The 18,348-nt window shown below is 47.8% G+C and overlaps 1 protein-coding gene across 4 annotated transcripts in view; it reads right to left on the reverse strand.

Moving 5' to 3' along the window:
• Positions 1 to 18,348, reverse strand: part of Ano10 (anoctamin 10) — a 173,635-nt gene that overhangs the window by 16,250 nt on the left and 139,037 nt on the right. For 3 of the 4 annotated variants that reach the window (XM_085828210.1, XM_085828211.1, XM_085828209.1), the window contains one exon: positions 11,417 to 11,647. In XM_085828210.1, the coding sequence (XP_085684336.1) occupies positions 11,432 to 11,647 (216 nt within the window). In that variant the 3' untranslated portion in view covers positions 11,417 to 11,431. Of the gene's footprint in view, positions 1 to 11,416; positions 11,648 to 18,348 lie in introns of those variants that run through there. The other variant, XM_021172147.2, reaches the window with a different exon arrangement.

Below are 18,348 nucleotides of genomic sequence, written 5' to 3' on the forward strand. Positions count from 1 at the left end.
TGGTCATTCTCAATAGCCAGCTTGCCAGAGGTAATTGCCTCCTCCTTTGGGACTGGAAAAACAAAAACAAATTTCTTTTACTTCTTTCAAGTAGCATAGTAGTTAAAGTGAAATATCGAATTGAAGCATTCTTGAACATAATGTGATGTAAAAAAAAAAGAAGGAAAAATACAATCAACTCATAAACCAACTGCTCCATTGTCAGCTAGCAAGACTGAGAGCTCAGCTCAGCTCTGCCTCAGCAGCCTGAGGAGACAGGATCACTGGGGGACTATGAAACAAGAGCCTTGACTGTGTGGCTACAAAGAGTGTGAGGAGGAACCAGGGTGTGACAAAGGATGGTGGGACAGAGGGAAGAGCAGAGGTGGGAATAGAGGGAGGGAGGGAAGGAGGGAGGGAGGGAGGGAGGGAGGGAGGGAGGGAGGGAGGGAGGGAGGGAGAGAGGAAGAGAAGGGGGTGGGGCACATACACAGAGGTGTCTGCATGGTGACTGAACCTGTGATTCTGTGGCTTCCACGTCACTTTGCTCATGAAAGGTTTCAAGACGATGAAAAATGTAAAGTTAAGCAAAAATCATAACATTCAAGTGGGTGGACTAATTTTTGTTTCATCTTAAAGACTTCCTCTAATGACATGCACCGTTTGAGTCCAGGGATGAAAGAGGGCTTCGACACAAACCCAAGGCTGCGGACACTCTGGGCCCAAGTGAGCAGTTGTGCTCTCACGTCTTTAAGAAGAAATGCCCCACAGTCAATTCTCCTTTTCTTGTGTGTGTTAAAGATCCAGGCTCCCAGCTGAATTCTAGACTGAGGGGCTTTCCCCTTCCTCTGTACCCTCAATTCCCTGCCCCCCTCCATTTCCTCTTCTTTCTTCTCCTCCCCCTCTTATCTTACACAAGTACTCACTCTTCAGCCTAGATCGGCATGGAACTCACTATGTAATTCAAGCTAGCCTGGAACTTGTAGCCATCCTTCTGCCTCTGCCTCTGGAGTACCTGTCTTTGAGTTCTGCCATTAAAAAAGGCCCCTAAGCAGCTCATGCTTCTCTGAAGAACATGAACACACACAGAATTACAGACAGTGGCTCTTGAGCCCCCAAAAGAATCCTATTTTCATGGAAGCTGCTCCAGCTACCTTCCCACGGTCCTGGGTGGCCCTGGGTGGCATGGGGCTTTGTTCCCAGGCTGAGTCGTCAAAAGTGTTGTGGTTCATGCTGACTCAGAGCACAGGCACAGCTACTGCATTCTGAGAGCCAGAACATGCAGGTGCCTTCACTTCCCATACCCAACACATTTATTTGCAAAACACTTGAGCCAGAACTAACTATGGCCATGTTTTTGGAGGCAGTGCTTAAAATGCTGGGGACCCCAACTCCACGGATATGAGTTTGAAACAATGTCATGCTGCTACACTGAGTCAACAGCACAGGAGAACTGTGTCCCACACAGCCTGTGGTGGGCATGATGAGCGATGCACGGCACTGACGGGCTTACACAATCTGGAAACCTTTTCTTTAACCTTCCTTACTGCAAAGTCAAGATGCTAATTCCACAACATTCCAAATCCCATCCCCTCCTTTGGAAACAGGGTGCCTACAGAACGGTGTTGGATGTCACTCCTGTGACCACCTCTGGGTCATCCCAACCCACAATTCATAGGGCCATGAGGGTCCTTCAGAGATCATCTGGCCAATTCCAAGGTAATATGACTTGTTAGTTTTTATGTCTCTTACACACACACCATAGTGCAGAGCTGACCCAGTCCTCAGAGTCACAAGCTTAGGAATGCTCCCAGAACCCCTTGACCTAGGGATGCTGCCAAATTAAATGCAGGTGTTCTTCGCCAGCTGCCCAGATGCTGACTCTTAGCACAGACCTGGAATCTCCCTGGAGAACAGGCCGGGGTTATCGCATCATTTTTGGGGAGGCTCACCTCACCAGGTCAAGGGGAAGGAGGTCATCCCAGACATGCCCTTGGGCCTCACTCTTCGTTCAAAGCTGGAGGATTCTTTGAAGGAGGAAGCCACTGCTCCTCTTTCTACTTCCTGCTGCTTCTCTTAACTTCCTAGGGTCCATTTACATTTGGGATCCTACAGCACAGCAACACTTAGAAGTGAATTAGGCCAGGAGAGGCTGTGCACACACAGACCCAGCTGCTTTTCAGCTACTTATGGGCTGCAGCTCAAAGATCTCAAGTCAGAAGCCAGCATAGGCAATTTAGCAAGATCCTATCTCAAGATGGAAGTGATAAGGCTCTGTGAATCTCTATGGTAGCAGTTCCATCCCTGGCACAACAGGCCCATGCATATACATGTATATACATGTACATGCACACACATGCACACACACACACACACACATATGAAGAAGAGTGCTTTCTCTTGAGAACAGTCATTAAGACCCAGAGTGGGCTGAACCATGAGGAAGAGCAGGGCTGGTTGGCTCTGTCTTCACTTTGCCTGCTGTTACCAGGAAAAAGGCCTACATACATACATTAACAGTATGTTATATAATGTAAATAAATAAGTGCAAAAAAAGTTTTGTACAGTTCATACTTGAAAAAAGTCAACACATTAGTTCCGTATCCCCATCCCTTCCAAAAGTAATCTAGTTTTACTCTGTCTCGAATCAAAACAATCTCTACCCCGTGTGAGAGCAGACAGAGTGGGAGCTGCCTCTCAGGCATGTGCCAGTTTGCTTTCTGTCATTGTCAGGAAACCCAGACTTGCAAATTAGCAATATGCCTATCAGTTTTTGCCAAGACAACGAAGACAGACAAATGAATGTTCCTGCAGGAGGGAGGCTCAGGCACCTGAGTAGGGGTGGAGAGCCTCTACACAGCCACTCACTTTTCAAAGAACATACAGGAGACCATGCCTTTCCCCAACACTGGCTTGGGGTCAAGATCTACCTTAGAGAGTGACTGTTTCCTGGCAGAACTTCCCTGAGGGTTCTAGGTGGAAAGCGAGCAAGAAAGTAAGACCAAACTACCTCACAGGTGACCAGGAGGCAATGGCTTTCTCTCCATCGCCTTTGAAACTGGAAACAACATTGAGGAGGATTTGGGGAGGGGGGGTTGGATGGGCTGCTGCAGCCTACACACAGGAAATGGTCTGAGTTTCTGATGTTTGCTCTCCCATGGTCTCACTCACTTCCTGTTCTCTGTCAGTGTTATTTCCCAGAGCACCTGGTCACCTGTCCAGGAACCTTGTCACAGTGAAACAGCCTGAATCTTACCTCGTGGTCATTCCAGAAACCACAGGATCAGAATCACCCAGCTCCAGGACCCTAGCCTCACCAGAACAACTCATCAGCCACTCGAGACCCAGTCTAGGGAGGAGAATATATGGATTCATACAACAGATCCAAAGACAGGTTACTTCAAACATCCACTTCGTATACCTTATAGGCAGAACTTTATTTGCCTATAAAGCTAGTTATTGCTCCTATAATCCCAGTGCTCAGGGGCTGAAACAGGAGGCATAAAGACAAGGACAGCCTGGGCTACAGAATTAAGACCCTGTCTTTAAACAAATAAAATGTCATAGAATGAAATAAAGGTTGGAATGAGACTTGACAGGTCTGTACGTGCAGGCCCTGTGAGGACTGCCTGGGATGAACTGTTGGAGCACAGCCTGTAGAGACACTGACTAGACTGTAAATTCCAAGTGTTATCATATTTCAGCAGTGAACAACTCTTGGTTTTGACTAGTGTATAGCACAAAGAGGTAGAGGTGGGCTCCAGGGGTGGGTCAACAGTGACAGTGTTGTCTAAGTTCCAAGAACTATACTGGATGGAGGCCTGGGACTCAGGTGGCGCAGAGCAGTGGAGAAAACATCAGGGATCCCGTAGCCTCTTGACTCTTGGTCATGGTTCAGCCCACTCTGGGTCTTAATGACTGTTCTCAAGAGAAAGCACTCTTCTTCATATGTGTGTGCGTGTGTGTGTGCATGTGTGTGCATGTACATGTATATACATGTATATGCATGGGCCTGTGGTGCCAGGGATGGAACTGCTACCACAGAGATTCACAGAGCCTTATCACTTCATCTTGAGATAGGATCTTGCTAAATTGCCTATGCTGGCTTCTGACTTGAGATCTTTGAGCTGCAGCCCATCAGTGACTCTTGGTTTTTATGCTTCTGTGGGGTCCCTGCCCACTGTGAGTCTCTGGTTCTGTGTATTCGGATAATGCAGCAATGATGGCATGTCTTTATGTAATCTTTATGAAAATTATGAAGGGAGCTAAGAACAGAGGCCCTCAGAGCCAGAGGCCTGGGGTGGGTGTTTGATTTTAGACAAACCTTTCTGTGTTAATTACAAAGAGAAAGAACCTCAGTCTACCCACTGTCCAGCTTCATCAACAGCTAACTTGGGCAAAACTTGGGGCTTGGATCACCCAACTAGCCTCTTTTTCTGGATTGCTGGTGCATAACAAGTCCTTCAAAATTCAGTGGCTTACCAAATCACTATCTCACACTTAAGGTGGGTCAGGGAATTTCAAAGTGGCTGGGCAGCTTTGGTTGGAGCAGAGCTTCTGAGAAGCCTCAGAGTGGAGTCAGACTGCAGCCTTCAAGCTGGCCTGAGGCTGAGGAAGGAACTGCAGCTCAATACATCCTCTTGCAATCTGCTTTCTAAGTGAAGTTTTTTGGAGCAGAGCCGTTCTTTTCTGTTGACAAACTGTCTACAGAGCTCAGTACTTATGACAGGGAGTACACGGCAGTACTTGTACACAGTACCTGTGGCAGAGTACACATTTGGGAATGTTTACTATCTGTTCTTTACAGAGAAAAAGTTGCCAAGTCCTGGTGCAGAGAATCTGAGCTGCTCAGGGGTGTTAGCAGCAGGTCATGTTCCTTGTCATGTGGGGCTCTCTGCTGCTACCTGAGTGTCCTTATGACCTGGCAGCAATCTCTTCCCAAGAGCCAGTGATTCAGGAGCCAGAAAGCCAGAGGCCTTTGTCTTTATAACCTAGCCTAGAAGAGACATGCCATCATGGCTGCAGTATTGTTCTGGGTACACAGAACCACAGGGACACAGAGATTCTACAAAGGTATAAATGCTGGGAGGCACAGAACGCTGTCCCTCTTGCAACTGACAAGCACAGACAGACGTGTTCTTACACGGTAAACACAGGGGTTGAGTAGGATCATGCAGCAGGGCTTTTCTGCTCTTAACACTTGCCACTCCTGCACTGTAGATAATGTTTGATCTACTTCATATGCTTAAGCTTCAACCATCACATATAGTCCAGGCGACTCAGGGTCAGTGAAGGATTGGCTCTGGGGACCCAGAGTCCTTGCACAAATAACCCAGCATCTGACCCACACACCCTCCCTTAGTCAACTGCCAGTACCTACTGCTGTGTGAACAGTACAGTTTAGGGAGCGATGCCTGCGGGCAGAGTCGACCCATGGGCACAGGGGCCTAACTGAAGATCTTTGGGGAGAAGTTTTAATTACCTGCGCTTTCATTTTGCATTACAATATTGCTATTTAGGTTTCAGAACCATTATTAGTATTATTATTTCCTATTAATTAGGTGGTATTTAAAATAATTATTGAATTCAAACATTCCCTGTGTTCTGCTTTCTAATCTTGGGAGGAAGAGATGAGCAAACGTGCAGTTCCTAGAGATTTCTCTAGAACCCCATGTTCCCTAGTCTAGCAACCACGACATTTGTTACAATCCCTTGTCTATGGTAGCACGTGTCAGATCTCTGAGACCCCCAGGCAATGGAAGTCAGTAGGAAAAACAGCATAGCTTATTCTGTTTTAAAGGATCCCCAATCTTAGCAATTAAAAGTTTAAGAATGTGTTCTTCACAGGGTGTGTCTCAACAGAGCCCGTCTATAACCCCAGCCGGCCTTGGCAGCTGAGGCAGCCGAATGGTGAGCTGGTGACAGCACACTGAGAGCCTTGTTTGCACCAACAATGAAGTGTGTCCTATGCATGACGAGCACTCAGTAGTGGCTACTTACATTCAATATGCAGATACAATGAGTGGAGGGAATTCACAAGTCAAGGACTAGCAGTTGGTGCTTTAAAAACATATGCAGGCCCGGCCTTGACCCCGCTGCTCGTCACTCAGTGCCCCTCCTCTGACCATAACACAGCCTATGTCTGGAGTAATTCTTCCCTAGGAAGCTCCAAGCTCAACAGCTACAGGAAACCATCTCTCAACCGATGATGCCAACAGTACATCTTTTCCTTGAATGATTTCTTTTTTACCACCATAGAACACATGTATCAAAGCTTTCCACCTCTGCTACGCTTCTTACATCTGGTGGGGAAACTAAGATGTACAGATTTTAAAGTTTGTTTAGAAAACAGATGAGGTCAGTGGCAACTGACAGACTGCTCCCTGGGGAAAGCAAACACAGTCCGAGACCTTTAGGAGCTGCAGCTACATTTGAAGGACTCACATTCTTTAAAGACTTCTCTGGAGAGAATGGAACATACAGAGTGAATGGCAGCCTGGCAGGATTTGCCAGGTTTTAGCACAAGGGCTAAGCGCTCTACCTGGCTTACTTTGCGGTTACACTACAGACTTAGTAAGCTTTCCTTATTACTGATGGTGGAAGAAAATCTGAGTTTTACCAAGCCAGGACTGGGGTCCGCCTGAAGGGCTCCCCAGCACATTCCTTCCCCCAGTGATCCCAGGAAGGCACATGACTTGTCTCCATTTTTGCCTGTGTGTCTATTTTAAGACTCTCACTTTGTCCAAGGACATCATTTGTCATTTATTTAATACACTGGCTTCTGAGCTATGTGCAAGTCAACAAAGTCTGAGGTATTTATCCAGAGACTACTTTATGCTAGGCTTTGTACTGTGTAGGACACTACCTGGACCTAAGAACTTCACAGCTCACAGAGGAGACAAAAGCCTGACCAAGGACAGTGGCCCCATTTCACAGTGGCAGGAGACCCCAAGTGAGAAAAGAGCAGCAGAGGAATAAATGAGGTGCCAGGAGCCAACATCTGCCAGAGCAGACATCTCCTCTTCCCTTCCTCTCCCCTATCCCCCACTCTCTACACAGAAGTTAGGGGCTGTGGAAGGGGACATCAAGCGTCCTACTCCATCATCACTTCTCTCTACCTGACCTCCTTCAGGTAGGTACTGCACTGCTTCCCATTGAACCTGGAGCTAGGGTGGCAGCCAGTGAGCCTCAGTGAGCCTCCAGTGTGCCCACAGCGCTGGGAATACCAGCCTGACATGGCCACACTGGGTCTTTTGCTTCTGTGGGTACTTGGATATGAATTCAGGTCACTAGCATAGCAAGTCTATTGAACCTGGAGCTAGGGTGGCAGCCAGTGAGCCTCAGTGAGCCTCCAGTATGCCCACACAGCGCTGGGAATACCAGCCTGACATGGCCACATTGGGTCTTTTGCTTCTGTGGGTACTTGGATATGAATTCAGGTCACTAGCATAGCAAGTCCTCTCACCCACTGAGCTGTCTCTCCAGCCACCTGTGAGGACGTTTACCATGCTGGCTGTGCAGGCTCCCAAAGGATGTACTGAAGAAGCTAAGGCAGAAAAATCTAGAAGGTTAATTCCTTAGCTGAGACAAAGCTACTGTGGGAGAAATGGCCTAGGAATGGCTAACAGATCCCACGCAGAGGCCTCTGGGAGCCACCCATTGGGGGGTGGGGGGGGAGAGAGGGGGCTTTTACTCATGTGCAGCTCATACTCTCCTTGGGATACATCAGCTGCCACAGTCAACACCTAGAATTTCCAACTGTGGAGGACCATGGAGACAGGGGGTGTTGCTTCCAAGGCACAATCCTTCTTGCCTCTGTTGGCTAGTTTTACGTCAGGCTGACATAACCTGCAGTGACCTGAGAAGAGGGAACCTCAAATGAGAAAATGCCCCACCAGGTTGCCCTGTGGGCAGAGCTGTGGTGCACTTTATGGCTGATGATTACTTAGGGCGGGTCCAGCTCAATATGGATGGTGCCACCTCCGGGCTATTGGTCCTGAGTGCTACAGAAAGCAGGCTGGGTCGCCCTTAGCAACAAGCCAGTGGGCAACAATCATCCACGGCCCCTGACTTGACTTTTGTTAGCAATGGAGTATGACCTGAGAGTTGTAAACTGAAATAAACTTCTTCCCCAAGTTGTTTACAGTCAGAGTGGTGGATCATGGCAATCAGAACTCTGAGACCCCACCCAGAAGTGGCCGCAGGTGTCATACAAGGTGCTCAGGAGTAAGGAGGTCCTTGTTCCCACTTAGATCCCTGTCTCCCCTCTGCACACTGTCCCAGTACATCCTCATCATGACCTTATGGCCTGTGTGGTAGACACCATCTCTCCTGACCCCTATGGAATAACAAGAAGAACATAACACAGCATAACACAGGTAGGTATAGGTACAGCCACTCACCCAGCAGCTTCACAAGGCTCTGAGATGAGCTGTGTGACCCAGGAGAAGAGGGATGGGATGACTCAGAGGCCAGGCTCTCTCCCCAGAGTGCTATCCCAGCTAGACAGGCAGGGCTGATGAGTGCTGAGCACCAACCCTCTGGGTAACAATCCTGTATTTTTTTTTTTAAGATTTATTTTATTATATGTAAGTACATTGTAGCTGTCTTCAGACACTCCAGAAGAGGGCGCCAGATCTCGTTACGGATGGTTGTGAGCCACCATGTGGTTGCTGGGATTTGAACTCCGGACCTAGAAGAGCAGTCGGGTGCTCTTACCCACTGAGCCATCTCACCAGCCCCTTTTTGGTTTTTCGAGACAGGATTTCTCTGTATAGCTCTGGCTGTCCTGGAACTCACTTTGTAGACCAGGCTGGCCTGGAACTCAGAAATCTGCCTGCCTCTGCCTCCCAAGTGCTGGAATTAAAGGCGTGTGCCACCACGCCCGGCATCTTGTCTTGTTTTTTGAGCTGATTTCAGTGGCTACTATCTTTCTGGAAGGCTCTAGGCTTCTGTCCTTGCTCCCTGGCTCACATATATGCTCTGGACTTAGCAGCTAGGCTGCCTGGAGTAGCTAGCTAAGTGGCTACTGACTTCTCTGGATGGGTACTAGACTCCAGTTACCAAATGGTTCTTGGATAGTCCCTTCTATTTAATTGGATCTTTTAAAAATGACTGGATACCAAGTAAGCTGATTTATAAAGAAACACAAGCATCCGCCCAAGTTCTTCCTGAAGGTCTCAATTGAGCTGAGTAATTTCAAACGCCCTTTGCAAAGCAAATGAGTCTACCTGCCTGCTCTTCTATACACATCTAGCTTGCCAATGTGCTTAGGAATGCCCTTTTCCCACCGTGCTCTGCTTCTAGCACTTCCTTCCAAGTTCACTGCAGAACAGTTTGTCCCTGGGAGGTTCAGCAGAGGGTGCTGAGCGCCTCCCACTGGCCAGACTCAGGCCTCCAAGTCAGGATTTATGGTATGCTGGTTAAAAGGCCAACCCCATTCAGAGTACAAAGCCATCTCCTGACAGGCTTGGTGGCAGAGATTGCCTAAGCTCAACTGTGCCTGGCTCTGGGATGGGAACAGAGGAGGAGGCAAGGCAACAAGAGGCTTTAACATGTGACCAGAAGCCTCTCTCTCTATGGCAAAGGGCAGAGCAGGGAGTTGAGGCCACAGTTAGTTACAAGACAGAGTGGAACACCAAGCTAAAGAAGGCAGAAAACACAAGCCCTGGGAAAGGCACTTGCCAGCTGAGGTGTGGAGAGGCACAAGCAGGGTGGTCTGACCTTCCAGGATATCTCCTTCTCCAGCAGTGAGGCTCAGTGGGAAGGGCGAGGAGGAGCTGAGCTTTCCCCATGTTTGTTCCTGCATATTTGACTGACAGACAGTTTCCCCAAGACTAAATACTTTTTCTTTTTTCTATTTTCAGGTGAGGTGGGGGGCACATGTGTATATGTGCATGTGTGGGTCTGGCTGTGTGGGTGTGTTTGTGCACATGATTGTGGGTATGTGCAGAGGCCCAAAGCTAATGTTGGGAATCACCCTCTATCCTATTCACTGAGGCAGGCAAGACCTCCCAGTCAGCCCATGCTCCCTTGCTACAGTCCATCCATCTATGGCCAGCTTGCTCTGCAGATAGATGCCTATCTCTGCTTTCTGAGGCTGGAATTGCAGGCCAGTTGCCTGTGGGTTCTGGAGTCTGAACTCTGTTCCTCATGCTTTAACTACTGAGCATCTCCCTAGCCCAAGAGAGAATTTTCTAATTCTAAGATACCTTAAAAATACTCTTCATGCAGATTATCCATGCTATGTTAATAAGTTACCATCTAAAGACTTTATGTTATAATTTTTCTGTATTTGAAAATTTTCCAATAATATTTAAACTGCTTATTTTTGCATGAAAGAAAACATTATAATATAGATTTATATAATATAAATATAGAACTTATATCCCACCTCCTTACCTTTTTTTGGGCGGAGGGTTCATTATGCTATAGTCCTGGCTGCCTTAGAACTTCATATATAGTCCAGAAAGGCCTAAAGCTCACAGATAACCACCTGCCATGACAGTAACTACTGTATGGACTTTAAGTGTGTAACCCCCTCTGTCTGCAGACATGGTATGTCTGCCTCTTTTAGTATGTGACTGTTTTAGTTCTCTGAGCTATACTCTCCACCACAGGGCTGTTTCACTGTGGAGCACTAGGAGTTTGACCAAGGCTCAGGACCTATTTCTCTAGCAAACCCCAAAACTGAGTCTTGCCACCTACCATGGTACAGTGAGACCAGCTGACTGGAGAACAGGTTCTCTTGTCTCCTCTTCTGGGTTGAACCCCCACATCCAACCACAGTTCTCTCCTAACATGGGGGAGGTCTCCATCTGTAACACTGCCCTGAGAACCCTTACTTCTTAGAGGGTCAGCTAGGGTGGATTCTTCTCATGTTTCCCCTCTAGTTCCCTAAGTACTGTGTGGTGCAGGGGGTGTTGGACCTGAAGTTGGTCCCCAAGAAGACACTGCCCAATCCACTGCCTCCATTGTGTTGTTGCTTAAATTGACACATAGAGGTAACCACTCTGAACATCTAGAAACTCGCTGACTTCTAGTTGTTCTCCTCACAGGCAGAAAATCACCAATGGTGAATCCCACTGAGGGTAAGCTCTCCCCCTATTCATTCTCATTCATTCTCATCGCGCCCCCCCCCCCCCCCCCCGTCTCCCTTCTCTTTCATCTGGTAGAACAAGGAAACAATCTTCACAGCACTCTTTAAGGCTTTGCCCACAGGCTTTCAGTCTCTCTGTAAGAGACTATTTGGAATCCTATTCACTGGCCTCTCCTCCCCAGTGCTTCTATATAAGGCATGGTTAGAAAATGGTGGGGGCAACTCTGCAGTGATTCTTAGAAACCTGTATTTATCATTTCCCATTGCTTAGCTATTCTACTTGCTTAGCCTCACCCTTGGTGACATTATAGATCTGGGTTGTGCTATCTCATCCTCCACCAGTCTCCTTTGTATTCATTTAACTGAGAAATCCATGCTAAAGGAGACACAGTGACTTGGCTCCTGTGCTAGAGGAATATAGTCCAGCAGTGTCTCCAGGCACACTGCTCTTACCTGTTGCTTGAGTGCCTCCAAAGATTCGAATTCCAATCTGGCCAGTTTCTGCTGGATATGCCGTGGTTTATCAGGGATGGCAAATGCAAGTATGAACTTCAGAGCCAAGAGTGCATGCTGCAAAGAGAAAGACCTCATGTTGAGAGTTTCACCCACCTGTTGCCAGCAGAGAAGTTAGATCCTAAAGGATGCTGGACTCTTTCTATTAACTTTAGGGGCTACTGAGATAGTGGCCTCTGACATATCATAGGCTAATCAGGCCAGGAATTGGTATGGTGCATCAAAACCATTACTGGCTGATTTTGTTTTATTATTTGAAAATAAGTTCTTGTTATAAACTGATACCATGTGCACTCTTGGTGCTTTGTAGAAAAGTAAAGCTTGTTCCAAGGTCTTCCACAAAATGTTTGACCTGTGCATTGGTGAGCAATATGCCTGGTACCCCAGCATTCTTTATCATCTCCATTCTCTGCCCACCACCACCCAACTGTAGCACAGCTGGAGTCATAGCCAGCGTAACTGCTCAGAGTCTCTACACCTCTACAGAGGTGTCTGGTGTGGCTTCTTTCATGACATGACCATTGTTAAACACTGATTGCCTGAGCCTGGCACTGCTCTCTCCACACACAGCAGTTAAGGACACAAACTCCTTGTACCCTTTCAGACTACGCTTAGCAACTGAGGGTCACTCCCTTCTTCTCTAGCATCTTCAATGCCGCATAATATGACATGAGATTTACGATCAGGCAGAGAGCATTGCCTCTACTGAATCCCATAGAGGCACAGCCCCAACCAAAAGACTTTCTCCAAACCCATGGTTGTCTGGGGTCTTACGAAGAGGCTCAACATCCTCAGATATCTGAACCACCAAAGAACAAACATGGGGCAGGGGAGAGTGTGAGTAACAGAGGACATCAAAAGGTGGAAATCTTTAAAGGTTAAGAAAAATTAGAAGGTGGTAAGGAAGCTAAAGAGAAACAAACAACTTAAGTTACACTACTGTTGGCAGGAATAAAGATAGCTGGAGGGAAATAAAATGTTTCTTTAGAGGAGAAATAAACAATGTCTCCTGGGAGAAGGGGGAAGAGCACAGGAGTGGGAGAAGGGGGTAGGGCACAGAAGTCAGCATTGTGCTAGATTTGAGCATGAAGACCTAGAAATTAGCAGCTCCCAGTCAGGCTCACATTAACAGTGATCTGGAGCGACCCGATTTTGGAGTATGTAATGGCCTTGACCTTGGGAAGCACTGGCAGATGCTTAGGCAAACAAAAGCTAAAACAGCCCTGGTCAGATGTTCTCATGTGCTGTATGTGAGTTAAGACCCTGGATGTCACCTACAAAGGATAAACCAGCAGTGAGAAGGAGCTGGGCTGTACCATTATCCTGTTAGTGATAAGGAGAAGAAAACCTCATCCTTAGTGTTACCTGAGAGACAACCGAGTGTATGAAAAGGAACCTTCTACAGTTTGCTGCTGGAGCCACCACCCCTACCCCCACCCGTTCTCACCTAACAAACCTGCACCTTTGTTTGTGCCCCCTGGAGTCTTGGCAGGAATGGGTTTAAGTAACAAAACAAAACAAAGTTCCTCAGGCCTGGCTTCCCTCAGGTGCAGAGCATCTGGAAGGGACAGCAGCCTGCCCGCATCTTTAGCCTTGTCAGCACACACGCCTTTTATAAGGGACAAAGCCAGGGCTACACAGAAAAATCCTGTCTCAAAAAACAAACAAACAAACAAACAACAAACAGGATTATTCTCTGCCAAGCACCTTGCCTTACCTGGTCAAGACTCTCCATTTGCCCAGAAAACAACTTACAGCTCAGAGAAGCTGGACTCCAGAAGGAAGAGCCCTGGACTGTGGTAACCTGGCTGCACTGCTGCTTGGCTAACAGCCTCTAGCCCCACTTGATTCCCAACACTAGCACCACAGATACTGTCTTGTCTACCGACTTGTCTACTGACAAGGAAAGCTGCTAAGGAGCAGGGCACACATTTGAGGAGAAGGGTGGAAGGAACCGGCCCAGGGGAAGGAAGCACTTTGTGCGCCATGACTGCCATTTTTCATCAGCAGAATCCCTTGTTCTTAAGTTTGTTGCTTTATTTTTAGAGACGAGGTTTTATTACACAGCCAGACTGGCCTCAAATTCAGGAACCTCCTGCTGCCAAGTCTCAAGGGTTGTGGTGACTGCACCACACCAGACTCCAGAAACATTTTCTTAAAAGTAAAACTGATAAAATTATATAATAGAGAAAGGAAATAGAGAAGAAAAGGTGTGCGGGGGGGGGGGGGGGGGATCAGGTGGAAAATCTAAAACTAACACACAGGACATGTGTTCAACACAACGGTCTGCTTTCTGCAGTGGTTACGGCGGGTGGGGGCAGAAAGACAGTGGCCATAGGAAATCAGCTCTGAGTTCAACACCTCTGGGGCAGTGATCTCTGTGGAAAGGACCACTGGCTAGCAGGTCGTGCTGGTCACTGCAGGGATGGGAAGCCTTGAGAGCCTCCAGTTCGGTGCACAGGGAGTGGAGCCATTCTATTCTGTGAAAACTAGAACATCCTGGTGTGTTTCCCAGCAGCCTATGCCCAGCCCCTTGGCTGCTGAAACAAAGTGAAAATCAGAACTGAATTCCTGGGATCCTGAGAAGGGAAGTTGACTCCTACAGGGCTAGCTATGTGTGCAGCAGCCTCAATCCAACAAAAGAAACTTCTCAGAAAAATAAGAACCCTCTGATCAGTAGAAAATGTGCTGCACAAATGCTCATTTATAACAACTCACGGGAAGGGCTCGAACATAGCATCAGCAGCAACAGCGAGTTTCCACTTGTCGCTCTCTCTTTACCCATTGGTAATATTTTGTAGTTCTTTTTATATTTTAAATTCTTTAGATTTATTTTATATGTATAAATGTTTTTGCCTGTATAAGTGTATGTACACCATAAAGGGCCTGCCCTCAGAGGTCAGTAGAGGGTGCTGAATGCCCTGAAACTAGAATTTTCAGATAGTCGTGAGGCCCCACGTGAGAACTGAATGAACCCAGATCCCCTGCAAGAGCAGCCAGTGCTCTTAACTGCTGGGCTGTCTCTCCAGCCCTGGCTTTTATCTTTGAAATTCCACTCCTCTGTACTCCTCCATCCAAACTCCTGTCATCATTCCCTGCTTATGCTCCTGTAAGTTACCCCATAAACTCTCAGGCTCATCTAAAGACATGGGTGGAACTGTTCCTCTCGCTGGTGTCCCATCTCCTGTGAGTGAAAAGGCATTTGTTCACACCTCCCCAGAGAAAGCAGGGTAGGGGCAAAGGGCAGGGCATAAGGGCCAGGGGGCAGGGCAGGGACCAGAGGGCAGGGCAGGGGGCAGGGGGAACATAAGAGAGAGGGGGTAAGAGGTGGGAGGCAGTGGGCAGAGGGGATAAGAGATAGAGGGCAGGGCAGCTCTGGTGACCCAACACACAGTGCTCTTCAAGCTCTCTGCTCTTGACACACCAAACAGGCACACAGACAGAGACAGGGACTCCCTGCCATCTCAAGTGCCCTGGGCCTCTGCACAGCTGTTTGTACTATTTCTGACAAGAAGCCGGTCTTGAGTGAGGATCTGGGCATGAAAGGTTAGCAGAATGATGAAATAAAGACATCCCAGGAGAAAAACGTGCAGAAATGGTTAGGAGAGCCAACAGTGAGCTACCATCAAACATCAGAAGCCCTCTCCTGCTCTCTCTGCCCCCACAGCTCATTCAACAACTGCTTAGGTGGAAAATATCAATCAGAATAAAGGAGAGAAGAGGCTAGTTTAAAGATCCTGGGACCTAGAGCATCCCACCCATCCCTGGGATGAGAAAGTCCTTCAGGCTTTGGCAGAGCTGTGCTAGTTCAGAGCTCTTCCTAAGCAGGGTAAAGCTGGTGTCTGCCCAGACCCACACCTCAGGCTCAAAGCAGCTTCCAGGCCAGCTGCTGGGGGATGGGTAGGAAGATTGTTTCACTTGGCACACGCTTTGTGTTTTCAACCGTCGTCTGGTCATTTGACAAGTTAAAAGGAATCAAGTAACTGCGCTGGGATGCTCTGCAAGGGCTGGATTGGATGCAAAGCAAACACGAAGACCATGCTTTCTGCTCACTGAACAGATGTCATTTACTTTTAATTGAATCCCCAAAATGTCAGTCACAGGGCGCTGGGGTGCTGCTGGGCCCCACGAATGAGCAGCTCCACAGCAAGGAAAAGACCCAAAGGCTGGCTCTTTGCCTGACTCAGAATGCTGTTAAAGCCTGGACTCTGTGCATCCCGTAAGGCCCATGGGCTGAAGGCTCTTCCCAGTTTGGCATTACTTGGAGGTAATTGGAAGATAGGTGAGCAAATCTCCACACACCTGCCACCATAGTGGGCACCACTGTCCTGTAGCAGCAGGGCCATTTGACCATGGCCAGAGATCTCTAAACCTCTGATTCAGAATAAATCTTTGATCTCCAGTGGTTTGTTACATTGACAAAAAGCCGAGTAGCATACAATGTAAGGAGGGGAGTTTCAGGAGACCTGGCTGATGAATTTTGCAGGAAGCAGTGTAGGATAGCCCAGGCTAGCTGGCCCGTCTCTTCCTTTAAACCTATACTGCTTCCATTAAAAGATCCACAGGGACAGTGAGCACCAGAAGGCTCTGGATGCTAAGAAGGTCTTGACAGTGCAATGGTAGGACTCCCTTCTGTGGGGTCAGCAGGGCTGCAGTCTGAGCCCTAGTGGCAGGCTCTGTTCATAGGTGGTGGCACCCCTGTATCCCAGGATGGTTCTGTGACCACCTAACTCCTACTTTGATTTCTCTCTAGTTTTTTTTTTTTCTTTCTCATTTACAAGCTGTAGCCACAAAGCCTATTGGTCCAGCAAATCTGTTGAGGATAACTTGTCGCACCAAATCTCCAGTGCACAGATGGGGCAACACATGGCATTTCTTCTCCTTCCTTGTTTCTGGGTAGTATGGGCCAACATACACTAACAAGGCCGTGTGTGGCCCATGACTCCTGCATCCCCCCCTTTACCAGGCTCCCTTTCTTGGGACATTGTCCCCCTTCGCTCTCAGGACATGACCCAAAGCCTGGAAGCTCAGGGGAGCATGCAGGGAGATGCAGAGGTGGCAACCTGTCACACACAGCACATCTGCATGTCTGCTTCCAGAGATGAAGGCTTCCAAAGGCTCCTCACTCTCACCAAGTGGACAGTGACCACTGACCACAGGAAAGCACAGGCTGGGGTACCACAGCACCGACGCTCAGACATTCCCACAAGACACTGCAAATCTATGAATCTTCTTTTCCTCGTGTGTCTGTCATTTCTGCATGGTGTATGGTGAGATATACATGTAGTCATCTGTGAGATCACTGTGTCAGCTGTCTTGTCAAATCCAACCCCTGCCTACCTTCAGCTCAGTTTGGGCCTCGGCATGTTAGTGACAGCAGTTTGCCTATCATTTATCTTTCTGAAGTAAAATAGTATTGGAATGAATGCTTGCGTCCTTCAATTGCAACCTAAACATCAGGCCATGTGTGTTTACAGATAATCAAAGATGGTGGGCCAGGGACATAGCTCAGGGTGCTTGCTCAACATGCTTGAAACCCTGGATTTGACCCCAAGTACTCCAAGAAAATGAGGTGAAAAACCTCCTTATGAATTTCTGTGTAAGGAAGTGGATGTGTGAACTTGCTTGTGTGTGTGTGCACATGTGTGTGCTCATGTGCATGTTTGTTTGTGTGCATGTGTTTCTGTGTATGTACATGTGAAAGATAACCTCAGTGTCTTTCTCAGACTCTGTCTACCTTTCTTTTTTGAGCTGTATAGCTCACTGGCCTGGAGCTTGCCAAGTAGGTGACGCTGGCTGACAAGGGAGCCCCAAGGCTTTCCCCATCTCTACCTCCCCCCTGCTGGCATTAAATGTGCACACCTGGCTTTTCCACATGTGCTACAGGGTTTGCATTCAGATCCTTAAGCTTATAAGGTGTCTTAGTCAGGGTTTCTATTCCTGCACAAACATCATGACCAAGAAACAAGTTGGAGAGGAAAGGTTTTATTCGGCTTACACTTCCATACTGCTGTTCATCACCAAGGAAGTCAGGACTGGAACTCAGGCAGGTCAGGGAGCAGGAGCTGATGCAGAGGCCATGAAGGGATGTTTCTTACTGGCTTGCTTTCCCTGGCTTCCTCAGCCTGCTCTCTTATAGAACCAAGATTACCAGCCCAGAGATGGTCCCGTCCACAAGGGGTCTTTCCCCCTTGATCACTAATTGAGAAAATGTCTTACAGTTGGATCTCATGGAGGCATTTCCTCAACTGAAGCTCCTTTTTCTGTGATAACTCCAGCTGTGTCAAGTTGACACAAAACTAGCCAGTACATGAGGCAAGCACTTTACCCACTTTACCGACTGAGCCATTTCCTAAGCCCACCCTGTGAAAGTCTCAGGCTAACAGTGGGTATCTGCCTCACAGATGTTTATTTATTCACTTTTTTGTATCCCATACTGATCTTAGGTCCTGACACAAAAGTGAAAAAGACTCAGGAATTACAATGCCCGGCAGCACACAGGGACTGTGCGCTCTCCACTGTCTTTTGGGCACTGCTGTTCTCAGGATAGCTTGGAGCACAGGGTGCTAACTCGTGGCACATGGACGAGGGAAAGCAAAGGGGTGGGGTTAACTTTTTAAACCACTTAAATGCCTGCTATATGCTGAAGTAACAAATTTCTTTAAATAGAAATGGATGTGCATCACTTTGCTTGCTCTTCAGATACCTTAGCTGGCTCTCTCCCTGGCAACCTGGCGCTCAGCAGGTGCAAGAAGCCA

The sequence above is a fragment of the Mus caroli genome, unplaced genomic scaffold (genome assembly GCF_978045245.1).
Source record: "Mus caroli unplaced genomic scaffold, Mus_caroli_1 scaffold_11, whole genome shotgun sequence".
In the NCBI taxonomy this organism is placed as follows: Eukaryota; Metazoa; Chordata; class Mammalia; order Rodentia; family Muridae; genus Mus; species Mus caroli.